Source organism: Gorilla gorilla, chromosome 1, assembly GCF_029281585.2.
Source record: "Gorilla gorilla gorilla isolate KB3781 chromosome 1, NHGRI_mGorGor1-v2.1_pri, whole genome shotgun sequence".
Lineage (NCBI taxonomy): Eukaryota > Metazoa > Chordata > Mammalia > Primates > Hominidae > Gorilla > Gorilla gorilla.
This window is the reverse complement of record NC_073224.2, coordinates 55,017,239-55,030,279: the sequence shown is the minus strand read 5'-3', so window position 1 is coordinate 55,030,279 and position 13,041 is coordinate 55,017,239. Positions and strand designations below refer to the sequence as shown.

Genomic DNA, 13,041 nt, shown 5'->3' with positions numbered 1-13,041 from the left:
AGTAGCTGGGACTACAGGCAAGTGCCACGATGCTATTTTTAATCCATGCTAAGTTTAAAATGTAATACAGGCTAATTCTTAAATTTTAAAATACACACTAATTTTTGTATTTTTTTTTTATTTTGGTAGAGGCAGGGTTTTACCATGCTGCCCAAGCTGGTCTCAAACTCCTGGGCTCAAGCTATCCACCCACCTTGGCCTCCCAAAGTGCTGGGATTACAGGCGTGAGTCACCATGTCTGGCTTATACACTCTCTTATATCTCCACAAGTCCTTGTGGTTAGTTTCCTGCTCTTGGGAAGCAGAGTAGCAAAGTAGATGGAACATTCTGGAGCCCAACTGGTCTGGTATAATTTTCAGTTTGCTACTCACTACCTATGTGCATTACTTAGCCTCTTTGTACTTCGGTGTCATTATCTGAAAGGAATGCCCACCTTGTGATATTTGCTCATACATTCGATAAACACTTGTAGACCACCTAATATATACCAGACACTGCAGATGTGGCAGGAGGAAAAATAGGCATTGCTCTTAAACTCATGTATGAAAAGAAATGGCCAGGTGTGGTGGGTCACGCCTGTAATCCCAGCACTTTGGGAGGCCAAGGCGGGTGGATCACTTGAGGTCAGGAGTTCAAAACCAGCCTGGCCAACATGGCGAAACCCTGTGTCTACTAAAAATACAAAAATTAGCTGGGCATGGTGGTGCGTGCCTGTAATCCCAGCTCCTCAGGAGGCTGAGACATGAGAATTGCTTGAACCCAGGAGGCGGAGGTTGCAGTGAGCCGAGATCATACCACTGTACTCCAGCCTGGGCAACAGAGCGAGACTCTGTCTCAAAAACCAAAACAAAAAAGAAATGGCAGGGCCAGGCGCGGTGGCTTATGCCTGTAATCCCAGCATTTTGGGAGGCCAAGGCGGGCAGATCATGAGGTCAAGAGATCGAGACCATCCTGGCCAACATGGTGAAACCCCGTCTCTACTAAAAATACAAAAAATTAGCTGGGCATGGTGGTGCGTGCCTGTAGTCCCAGCTACTTGGGAGGCTGAGGCAGGAGAATGGCATGAACCTGGGAGGCAGAGCTTGCAGTGAGCCGAGATTGAGCCACTGCACTCCAGCCTGGGTGACAGAGCGAGACTCCTCAAAAAGGAAAAAAGAAAGAAAGTAATGGCAGTGCTCGCTTTGGCAGCACATATACTGAAATTGGAACAATACAGAGAAGATTAGCATATGCAAGGATGACAGCCAAATTTGTGAAGCCTTCTATATTTAAAAAATATATATTAAATTAAAAAAAGAGAGAAAAAGAAATGGCAAACAAGCCAACAAATAAACATGCAATAGGTTAGGTGGTGCTGTGTGTCATAAGGAAAAATAAAGCAGGGTAAGGGGCAGAGTGTGATGGGGTGGCAGGTATTTGAGAGTGGGTAGTCAGGGAAGGCTTCTCTGATAAACTGTGCAGATAACTGGGGAGAGAGCTGTCCAGGCAGACAGAAGAGTATATGCAAAGGCCCAGAGGCAGGAATCGGCATAAGTTCAAGGAACTGCAGGGAGGTCAGTGTGGCTGAAGCAGAGTTAGCAAGGGGGCAAGTGGCCAGAAATGAGGTCACAGGTAGCCAGAGGCCATGTGTGCCATGCTGAGGACTTTGGCTTTTCTTCCAAGAGAGAGGAAGCTACTGGAGGACTTCAGGGAGAGGGACGATGTGATCCAACATGTTTTGCAAAGGGTCTGTCTGGCTACTATGAGGAGAGCAGACCACAGGGACACCAGGGGAACCAGGAAGCATGGAAGGGAGACTGCTGCAGTTAGCTAAGTGAGAATGGATGGTGGCTCACACCAGGGATAGAAGTGGAGGTGGGGAGAAGGTTTTGAGGATTAAAGAAGATAACATTGGCCAGGTGTGATGGCTCACACCTGTCATCCTAGCCCTTTGGGAGGCTTAGGCGGGCGGATTGCTTGAGCCCAGGAGTTCGAGACCAGCCTGGGCAACACAGCGAGACTCCTTCTGTACAAAAAATTTTAAAATTAGCTGGTGATGATGACTTGCACCTGTGGTCCCAGCAACTCAGGAGGCTGAGGTGGTAGGATCGCTTGAGTGATTGGAGATTGAGGCTGGGGTGAGCCGTGTCCATGCCACTGCACTCCAGCCTGGGTGACAGAGCAAGACCCTGCCTCAAAAAAGAAAAAAAGAAGAAGAAGAGGAAGAAGAAGAAGAAGAGGAGGAGGAGGAGGAAGAAGGAGAAGAAGAAGAAGAAGAAGAAGAAGAAGAAGAAGAAGAAGAAGAAGAAGAAGAAGAAGAAGAAGAAGATCATTTACAGTACTTTCTCAATACATTGTATGAGGTTTCATTTGTGTTTCCCAGAGATTTGGGATCCAAATTAGCAACGGAGAACCACTGGAGTGCAGTGGCATGGGTGCTTAAGCTGATCTGAAATGATTGCTCCTGGCCTCTTGAGGTGGAGGGTTTGTACACACACAAACACACACACTCACACACACCCTGGCATCTGCCCAGTGACCCCAGGTGAGGGTCCATCAGGCCCTTACTGGAGAGACAGCCCCTCTCCCCTACCCCTTCCTATGGTCCTCTGTCTCATGTTCTCAGAAGCACACAAAGCCACTGATGTGTTGGGATACTGGAAGCAAGATAATCAGCTAGGATTACTGAGACGGTAGCTCACTATACAAGATCTGGAGGGTCTACCCTCTCTCCTGCCCCTCCCAACTGTGGGGGTAGTGAGAAAGGCAGGTCTCCTCGAAGGTTATATAAATATTTGTTGAACAGTAACACAGCTGGGAGCAGGACCCCTTCCTCCAGCTGTCTGATTTGCTGCCCCAGAGAAATCTCAGCTGGGATTAGGGCTGAGCTCTGGAACACTCTACTGTGCATCTGCTGACCCCCAGTGCCCCTAGTTCAAACTCTCCCATCTACCTTCCAAACCTGTCGATCTGAGCCGCACACCAGGGAGGGAGTTGGCAAGAAGTGGTGCCATTGACTGGTAAAAAGAAGCCTGCCCCAGGAATCAAGACACCTGGATTGTGTGGAAAGATCTTGAGCTAGTCACTTGCCCTGTCTGGGCCTAATTTTCTCCTCTGTGAAAATGAGCGGTTTGAACTAGATGCTCTCTAAAGTCCTTTTTGGCTCAAATGTTCTGGATTTTCTGACCACATGAACTGGGTCTGATCCAGGGTACCTGGCATTTCCTGCAGGAAGGGCCTGGAGGTTGACGAGGAAACACAGCAGCCATGCTGGTCTAGGAAAGGAGAGAAGCGCCCCACATTCATGCATGAGGAACTCTGGAAGACACAGGCATTGCTAATGGTAAAGAAATCCATTGCCTGGACCTGGACGCAATGTCACTGTGGCTTCTAAACCTGTGGCCAAACAAGGCCACTCTATTATTAACCTTTCTTGCTGTTAATGTTCTAAAGCAAGTATAATAATACCTGCCTCACCTTAGATCACTAGGTTATTTGAAAATAGAATAAACTCATGGATGTGAAAATGCTTTGAAAACTTCTACACAGAGACTGGAAATTATTTTCTTAGACATCTGTCAAGGTCACGACAGATGATTCCCTCAGGATTCAGTAGGGTCATTGGGGAATCTGGGAGTAGGTTTTTGAAAGCTGGGATTAAGGATGTGGCCAGGTAATTCCCCATTGATCCTGCCACAGTATGGAAAGGGTTAATTCACTGAAGTCCCTCTCCCAATTCCTTTCTCTTTCCTTTCCCTGCCCCTCCATTCTGGTTTAATTCTTTCTCTTTTTAATCACTCTGCTGTAAAATGCCCATTGTCCTGCTTCTGCCACTATGCTATCAACTAGGCCTGGCTAGGATGCAGAGGAGTCACAGGCCCAGCTATCACCCACAGGCCCAGAGGGACATTCTCTGACTGGCCAAAACTTGTTCAAGGACAGGCTTTTCCATCTGAGGAATGAAATAGCCTTATGATTGATGGGAACGAGAAGACATGAGGGCAGGTCAGTGGACAGAGTTGTGGATACCTACCTTGGGACCCTAATCCTCTCAAGGATCTCATTTCTGGGGCTCATCAGGAAATCGGGTATGTGATCAGGCCCCAGACAGGTGACCCTGGAACCCAGAAACCCTCAGGCAAGCGACACTGGAATTTAGAGCACACCAAACTGCTTCTCAAGTCTTTCCCTTTTTTTCTTACCCCATTCTAACCAACCACATCAACCTCTGAGATTATTGTCCAGGAGACAAGGAGAGCCTCCCATAAACTATCTTTCGATGTCTCTGTTGGAAATGAAACTTCAGCCAAAAGAACCTTGGACCTCAGCCAAGGTGACTCCAGAGATCCTTTGAGGTGGGGAAGGTGTGGGAAGGAAGAGAGAATTACCCCCTCCCAGGAATCTGGCTGAGGGACCTCATGCATATTAGCCTGCATTCTGCCCTCTGCTTTGGACATTTCCTGGACTTTCTATGCCTCAGTTTCCCCCTTGTAAAGAGCTGCTGTGAGAGTGCTGGCACGGGAGACAAATGAGATCATGGTTCCTAAGGGCTTTTTGAAGAGAAGCCCCACAGGAGCACAGAGGAAGCCTATGTGAGATAGACAGGCCTTTTTCCTCTCTCCCTCTTTGGCTGGGTTTTCTTTCTGGACAAGTGCCTGACTCCCAGCTCCCTTTCAGCAGGTGTCATCCCCCTCTACCATGTGTCCCTCTGCTGCCCCCCACTCCCTGCACCCCAGGCTACAGTCATGCTCAGAGTCACCCCTTCATTGCCCATCCCCCACCCTCCACCCCCACTGTAGTCAAGACAACCATGCCACCATATCCCTTCCACTCTGCCACACCCTCATGACAGGCAAGGTCAGGGCCCCTTCAAGCGCAGAAGCTCCCCATTGACAGGCGAGGCTGTGTTTTCATATTTTCACAAAAAACTCCCAGACAACATTTCTCTTCAGTGCTGCTGCCAATTACCCAAAGTGCCCTGACCTGAAAATAGCAGGTGCTAATTTGCATGTTACTTATTTAAGTAGCAACGCTTCTGGGATCCTGCTCCTTCCCCTATAAAAGCTCATCATAACCTCCACGAAGCAGTAAGGTAGACACTACTCTGGGACTTACCCTCCTCATCAAGAAGGAAAGAGGAACTTATAGCAGGAAACTTGCCTTCTGTTGGGTTCTGGCAGCTCAGGAATCAATCCCAAGAAGGAGGTGATTTAGAGACCCTATACCCCAGAATGCTCAGTGGGGACTCAGCTGAGAGCCTCTCCCCTGAGCTGAGCTACTGGCTGAGACTTGTTCTCTTTATGGTTTGCTCCTCCAGTCCCTGTGTGAGGTGAGATACACAGGGAGGAGGGTGGAAGGAAGGGTGGGCAGGCCTCCAGGTATGAGGATGAGGGATGGAGCCACATGGTCTCTCGGGGGGCTGCGAGGGAATGTTCAGGAACAGCTCAGCTCCATGCACAAGACCCCTGTCCCTCCAAGTAAACCCCTGTGCCTACCCCTTTCAGGCCTCAGATCTCCCTCCTTCCAGGCCCTCCCTGCTGAGAAAACCACAAAGGAGGAAACCTTATGGAAAGCTTACAGCTAGATCTGGAGAAAAACATCCCCTGCTGATGACATTCCTTTGGCTGAGACAAAGTCATTTTACTCAGGATTCCATGCTGGCTGAGGCTAAAGAGAATCCCTTATGGCACGTCACTGTAAGCTCTTCCCCAGATGACCCAGGCCAGCTCCAGCACAGCTGCGTGGACAGAGCCTCCCTAGAGAACTCATTGTGCTCACCCTGTTTCGGGTGGTGGTGAGGATGGGAGGCTCAGGACATTACCAGAACAGGAGAGCCGGGATAGGGCTTGGCCAGGGACATCATCCTGGAATGAAATGGAAGAATATGTGAGAGAGAGCCATCTGCCTTGCTCTGATTCCCCCTCAGAGCTGGTCTGCTTGGGGGCTGGTGCATCTTTTCTAAGTCTTACTACCCAAACCACTTAGAACAGAGTAAAGGGAATAAAAATCTGTCTACCTCCCATGCTAGGGGGAAGTCTGAGGGATTGGTGCTAGGATCACTGCAGCTCTTTACTCCCCTTTGATCTCAAAGTATATTTGGAAAACTTGGCCACAATATGCAACCTCAGAAACAAAGACCCTTCCTCCAACTTAAACTGTTCCATTCTCCAGAAACAGAGGTCCTTCTGCTGAGGTTTTCTGTCCTCTAAGAACTGTGGTTCATCACTCCAGAGCTGCAGCCCCGGGTCAGTGGCATTGGGCAGCCAGAGTAGTAGGGGCAGAGGAGCTGTACAGTTACCCAAAGTGCATTGACCTGTGGGCCGAAAATAGTAGGGGCAGCCTGCATTGCTGGGGGGCTTGGGAAAGGACTGTTCCTAGGACTCAAAGCACCACCCAGACCTCTTTAAAGGCAGTGAGAGCGAGTTCAGGAGTGCAAACCTCTCCCTTAATATCTGTAAAAACTGAGGCCTGGAAAGATAGGCTTAAGAGAACACATGTGACCTGGATCTGTATGTGCGGCTCAGTCACATCAAACTGCCCAAACACTAGAGACTACTGCTCTGTGGTCCCAAGTCATCTAAGTTCAGCACTTTAGGGGGCTTAAAAAAATGCTGCTGTTGTTTTTGTTGCTTAAAGAAACTGCAGGTATAATTTGTCCATCTCTAAAATGTAGGCTTCCCAGTTTGCCCAGTTCACATTGGCATTGGGACCCAACCATAGACACTTAGCCCCTTCCAGGAGCCAAGAGTGAGAACTGGAGGAAGCAAGGGTGAGGGCAGCAGGCTAATTCCCCCTACAGGGCTCCTTTCTCTGGAACCAGGAGAGTGAGGTTACCAGGAGGACCCTCAGGGGGAGGAACCCAATGGGAGGGCCCTGCTACTGGATCCCACTGTTTTTTTCCTAACCAGTCAGCTGAAAATGCATCCTGGATTAAGGCACAGATCCTTGGGTGGCGTGAGCTGTTGTTTCTCTCCCACAGTCTTCCCCCAGCAAGCACACCTCACCTAATCTGTGGTCTCCTGAATGCTGGAGAGATGTTAGGCCCCACCCCCTGAGGTTGTTAGGACATCGGAAGGTCGCACCATCCTACTTGGCTCCCGGCTGTGAGCAGAAGGGTCCTGAGCCAACCTGTGGCAATATGTACCCCTATCGGACCTTCGTTTCCCACCACACCCCTCCACGGACCTTGTTTTAGGCAATGCACTGACCCATGCTCCGATTTTTAGAAATTTCTAAAAGCCTGGAAAGGAGCCAGGAGGAGGCCGGGAGGAAGCCCTCTATGGAGAAGGTTCTGCCCAGGACTCCCCAACTCCTTACCCACCCGTGCCCCAGAGAGAAGTGGCTTGCTGCTCACACCCTCTCCTGCCAGTGCAGCGCGAGTAAGAGCGCCCAAGGGACCACAGCTGGCATCCCAGGGGTTAATTCCGGAGCAGCCCAGGTGGAGGTCGAGCCCCCAGCCCCGTCGGCACCTCCAGGCTTCCGAGGCCACCGGAACGGAGGAGGCTGCGGTGGCTCTTTGTCTACCTGCTCTGGGTGTTAAAGAGCCCGCTCGCAGCCTGCATCGCCGGGGCTCGGGACAGAAGTCAGCGGCGGGGAAATGGGGCTCTGTCACTTTAAGTACAGCTGGAGCCGTAAGTACAAGCCCGGGTGGTGGGGAGAAAAGGGAGCGGAGGGCAAGCGAGGGTTAGGTTTCCGACCCTCCGCGTGGCCCACAGCTCATACCTTTTCGGGTGTCCCCGGGTGTCAGGCGAGAGCGGTCCTGGGGGGCGCTGGGTGCCCATCCGGTGAATGGCCGCCTGAGCCGGGGAAGATGCTTCATCTGCCCCTGCCCAGATCCGGAAGAACGGTGAATTTCCCCCGCAGGTAAGCGCCCCCACCCCCTGGCCTCACCGCCAGACCGCAGAGCTGGGGTCGGGTTTGTGGCACCCCCCGCCCCGCCGCAGCCCCCCAGTTCCGCCGCAGCTGCAGTCTCAGGGGCAGTGGGTGTGGGGTCCGCAAGAAGGAGGGTCTTGGCCGCGCTCGCTTTTCCGCCAGAGAGAGGAGTGCCTGCGCCGCCGGAGCCTCCGAGCTCCTGGACGTTTGGCTTACGGGCATCTGGGGCTGGGAGTGGGTGTGTGGAGGGCTCTAGGGAGTGGAAAGGGAAGGAAAGGAGCTTAGGCGCCCGGGAGACCTGGACGGAGCTGAGACAATAGCGCAACTTGATTGAACTTCGATGGTTGCGGCTGTGGCGCGTGGGGGCCCGGCCTGTGAGGGTCGGGGGTCCTGGGGACCAGGCGGGTGGAAGGAGGAGGGGCTTGCAGCCCCAGGTCGGCCCTGCCAAGGTCACCCTAGTTCCGGAAGCTCCAGGGGTCGTCCTGGGGTGAAAGGAGGTGGTGGGAGGCGGAAGGATGAAACGGGGGAGGGAGGGGACGTTGAATTTGTGACCGTACTGCTGGCTGGATACTTCCGAGAGAGAGTGAAGCCTGGTGCTCTACCCTGGGAAGGGGTGAAAAATCGGAGAGCCTGGTAATTTGGGGAGACGCACAGTGAGGGACTGGTCTTGTAAGGTGAGGGCAAGGCACAGAGGCTCCTTCATAAAGGGGAAGTGAGTGTAACCACAGCTGGCCCTGGGACTCTCTGAGCTGACTTGGAAACTGCACTTCCAAGGGAGAATTAGGAAATTCCACCGGCCTGAGAAAGGGGGCTGGGGTTTCTGGGTTTTTTTAGGGGGGTGGGCAGGGGAGGCTTCCCACCTCACTATTCTCACCCCATATACACTCTCCTTCCCCTCAGCCTCCAGCAGACCTGGAAGTTGGAGGTTGGGCCCTATGCCTGGTGCTGTGGCCACTCCCACCTCAAATCTCAGGCAGCCCAGACCTGCACCCTGTAACATGCTCCTGTGTCCTCATATTGCTCGAAGGGAGCCCCAAGTACCCTCCAGGGGCTCAATTGCAACTGTGCACACAAAGGTCTAGGGTAAAAGCAAAGAATTGGGCAAGGCCTGAAAAGAGAGGCATCTTCTGCCTCCGTTCCTGCCCCGCAAGACCATGGGCACCAGGAGCCCCTTGGAAGCCAGAGGCCCGCTGACTCCAAACTTTTTTCCCCTACCACAGTATGACAGAATGCAGCCCTGAAGCCCCCCTGGAATGTGACTTGGGTCCTTGGGGTCACTTTGCCAAAGTGACTGGTAGGTATGGCGGTGTCATAAAAGGAACCAGTTTATGAGCAGAGAATAAACCCATGTAGGGACCTCTTACTTCAGGTGAGATCCTGGGCTGAGTTCTGGACAGCTCACTGGGCCCTGGAGAAGGTGAAGGGAAGGAACTGTTCATAACCTCCTCTCCTCCCTCCACCTCTGCCACCCCAACTAGAGCCTACTTCAGATCCACATAGGGTGTGCCCAAGGAAAATTATAATTGCCACCCAAACAATATTTGCACTGCTTCTACTCTTAAATTCTTTGCTTCCCCAATGCCTGGAGGGTGTGCAAGTCCTCTAAGTGACCCCAATGCCCTTTCTCTGAGCCTGTCACTCTTTCCTTCCTACTCAACAGCCTTTTCTAGGCTACCTCATTCTTTCTTTTGAATTGATATTCTCCCCGCCTCCTTCCTTTACCCAACTCCATCTCATGGGAACCTGCCCTTATAAAGAGAGCTTAGTGCCCTATCCTGGGGCCATAGCAATTGAATACTCACCTAGCTCCTTACCAGAAACAGACTTCTGGGCAGGTGTGCCAGGGCGGGTACCTGTCTGCCATAGCCCAAGTTGAGGAGCAGGTCATGTTACACCTACCCAGCCTACTAGGGTGGAGCTGGGTTAGGCCTGTGGTTTCCTTTCCATCCAAGCCCAAGACTTTCAGGTCAATTGCTATTGGTAGGCAAGGAGACAGGGGATGTTGTAAAGTGGAGGTCATTCCTCGAATTGCCACACTTCACATATAAAATTTAACTAGCCTGGCTCCAATTCACAGAGGGGGAGCTTAGCCCAAGCCTTTGCTCTGGGGAGGGCTCAAAACTTTCCCTGTAAATGATGTTAGGCTGAGGCCAGCAGGGATCAAAGAGATGCTTACCCTCCAGAATCAGGTTTCCCTTAAACTCCAAAGGAGGCAGCACTGGGAAGATGTGAGGGTATTTGGGTGAATGACTTAATTGGCCCTCAGGTATCTCCATGACCAGCTTTTGATGAGTGAGCTGTGATCAGTCCATGGCCTCTTCATTGTTTCAGAGCAGATGTATTTCTTCTCTGGATGCCTGGGATTCTTCCATCTATCATGGAAGCCTGTGCCCACAAGCACTGTTCTTGCATATCTCAAACATTATAGTCTCTCCTGGAGACTCCTTCTCTTCCTGTCCCAGCAAACACTGTTCTTCAGTGTCTTCCAAGCGTGAAGTCCAGGCATCTATTCCATTCAGCACTCCTAGACTCCCTCCTGGAAAGAACCCTTAGCTAGAGCCTGGGGATCAGTGGGAACAAGACTCGCTCACTACGGTTGCCTCACTCAACCCACAGAGACTCCCTGGGGCAGAGGGCTTCGGCTTGGCACAAACTCAGCCTCTGTGAGAGGACAGAATGCCTAGGGACAGCCAAGCCAATGAGCTGCTTCTCGTTAGAGGATTTTATGGGACTAGGCACACACACCACAGGCAAACCACACTTGCTGGATTAACCTCTTCCTGCAAAGCCCCTGCCCTCAGCTTGGGAGGAATGAGGGAGGGACTTAATGAGCAGAAGACATCTTACTAGGGGGGACAGTCCGTGTCTAACATCTCAGCTAATCACCTTTTCTCATTTTAACATGAGGCTGTAAAACACAACCTGTACTAAGTGCTTTGTAACCATTTTTTCATTTAATCTTCACAACAACCGTATGAGGTATATATTATTATCATCCCATTTCACAGTTGAAGAAACTGAGGCACAAGGAGGTTAAGTAAACATACTAAAGATCACAGTAGTGGGATTTGTCCTCATACCTAGGTCTGTCTGACTCTAAAGCCAACCCCTAACCACTATGCTATAAGGAGACTATTCTTACCAATACCAGTAATTGCTGCATCTTCAGCATTTAGTATTCTGAAGATGCAGAAGTTGAGAGTAATTGGAGGGCTCAGCAAAGGTGTAGAGTTGCCCTGCGACTCTAGTTGGAATGAAGTGAAAATTATAATTGCCACCCAACCAGTGGGGAGTGGGAAGATTACTAAACTTGGAGTCAGCTGACCTGATTTAGAACTCACTCCACTCTAAGCTTTGTGACCTTAGAGAGATTGCATAGCCTCTAGCCTCAGTTTTCCTCTCTATAAAATGGGTATAGCTCCTGACTGATCTACCTTACTGGGATGTAATGACAATGAGAGAATATGAAGAGCAGAATGCTTTAAACATGTGGGCTTTGATAAGTGGAATTATGACCACGTGAAGTCATTCCCAGAAGCAAGAGTCCCTCCCAAATTCTTTAGATTTTTTTTTTAGCATCTTTTTCTTCTGTCTTACTAGGACTCTAATGAGGATGCCTATGAGTATAATACATGGAACAGTTCCCAGCTTAGAATATATCTCTGATTTTTACTTAAATTCTTCATTGCCCATATTCAGGTTTCTATTCAGTCCAAATTATATGCTAATGAGGATGGCATATTTTTACATTCCTGGTTCGGATAGCAATTTACATAAAAATAGACCACTTTTTAAAACTTAAAAGATGATTTTTTTTGTTTTTTTGAGATGGAGTTTCAAGCCCAGGCTGGAGTGCAATGGCATGATCTCCGCTCACCGCTATGTGTGCCTCCCAGATTCAAGCGATTCTCCTGCCTCAGCCTCCCGAGTAGCTGGGATTGCAGGCATGCGCCACCATGCCCAGCTAATTTTGTATTTTTAGTAGAGATGGGGTATCTCTATGTTGGTCAGGCTGGTCTGAACTTCTGACCTCAGGTGATCCACCCGCCTCGGCCTCCCAAAGTGTTGGGATTACAGGCATGAGCCACCACACCCGGTCAAAACATGATTTTTTTAAAAAGCAATTTTGTTCATTTAACCTTTCCTCCCTGACAACTTTGTGCCAGCCACTATGCTGGGTGCTGGAGAAACAGACAAAACCCTAAGGAGCTGACCGCTATGTATTTATTTATTTATTTATTCGTTCATTCATTCATTCAACAAACTCTAGTGAGCACTTCCCAGATGCCAGGCAAAGTTCTGGGTACTGGCGATAGAATAGTGAGCAGTAAGGCAGACTGTAGTCCCTGCATTTAGGAGCTATGTTTTCTTACAATGAAAACAGATCAATCAATGTTAGCCAATACTTTAAATATATTATTTCAAACCATGAGAAATATGAGAGGGGATAATGCAGGAGGATGCAGTCTGGTTGAGGAGGCAGAAGGCAGCAAGTAACTGTGATACCAGGTCATATGTGCAGTAACTGAAAGCCAGCAAGCAGGGGCCACACTTTGAGTGGTCCTGGAGAGCTTCCTAGAGGAGGCAGCATTTTCTTTAGGGCTTTGAAGAGAAACTAAGAGTTTTCCAGAGGGACAAGAGCTTATTTGAGGAAAGAGGGGGAAGTTTTTCCCAATTGAGAGGTTCTGTGTCATCTTCCAACTTCTCTGCCTAGACCCATCATCACTGTGCCTTCATCAGTCACACAGACTTCGTATCTAAGACAGAATCCTCTGAGACAAACAACTGAATAAATTTTTCACTGCTATCTGGAGGAATCCTATCTGGAGGTCTTTGATAGTGCCACTGGCTTGTTTCCTCTGCACCTGGGTGTCAGTGTCAGCTCACGTTTAGTTCATGGAATAATAGACTGTCCTTCGGCTGTCCTTGCCCTTGCCATTGAAGCAGAATCGAATAATTCTACACTTGTGGAGCATGTGTAGGATGTGAGAATTCATCCTCAGCCTAACTTTCTTGGGATGCTTCAGGAATTTCCTAGAAATGCTCAATTCTTGGACGTTTACATCTCAGGAAACCTTTATCCCATAAAGGCTCTGACTCATGATTGGGTAAGAAATATTGAAAAAGAAAGAATATCAAATATCCCTCCCACACACATGCATATGTACACACATACAAAACAGTCTGGCC

General features: G+C 49.9%; 1 protein-coding gene and 1 pseudogene across 12 annotated transcripts in view; both read left to right on the top strand.

Annotated features, from left to right (window-relative positions):
• The window catches only part of NAV1 (neuron navigator 1), a 288,832-nt gene that overhangs the window by 193,435 nt on the left and 82,356 nt on the right, over nt 1-13,041 (top strand). For 2 of the 12 annotated variants that reach the window (XM_055368065.2, XM_004028144.5), the window contains exon 1: nt 7,624-7,842. The exons of 9 other annotated variants lie outside the window; for them this stretch is intronic. In XM_055368065.2, the coding sequence (XP_055224040.2) occupies nt 7,790-7,842 (53 nt within the window). In that variant the 5' untranslated portion in view covers nt 7,624-7,789. Of the gene's footprint in view, nt 1-7,618; nt 7,843-13,041 lie in introns of those variants that run through there. One more of the 12 variants, XM_055368062.2, reaches the window with a different exon arrangement.
• LOC115932204 (uncharacterized) lies at nt 1,173-1,272 on the top strand (annotated as a pseudogene).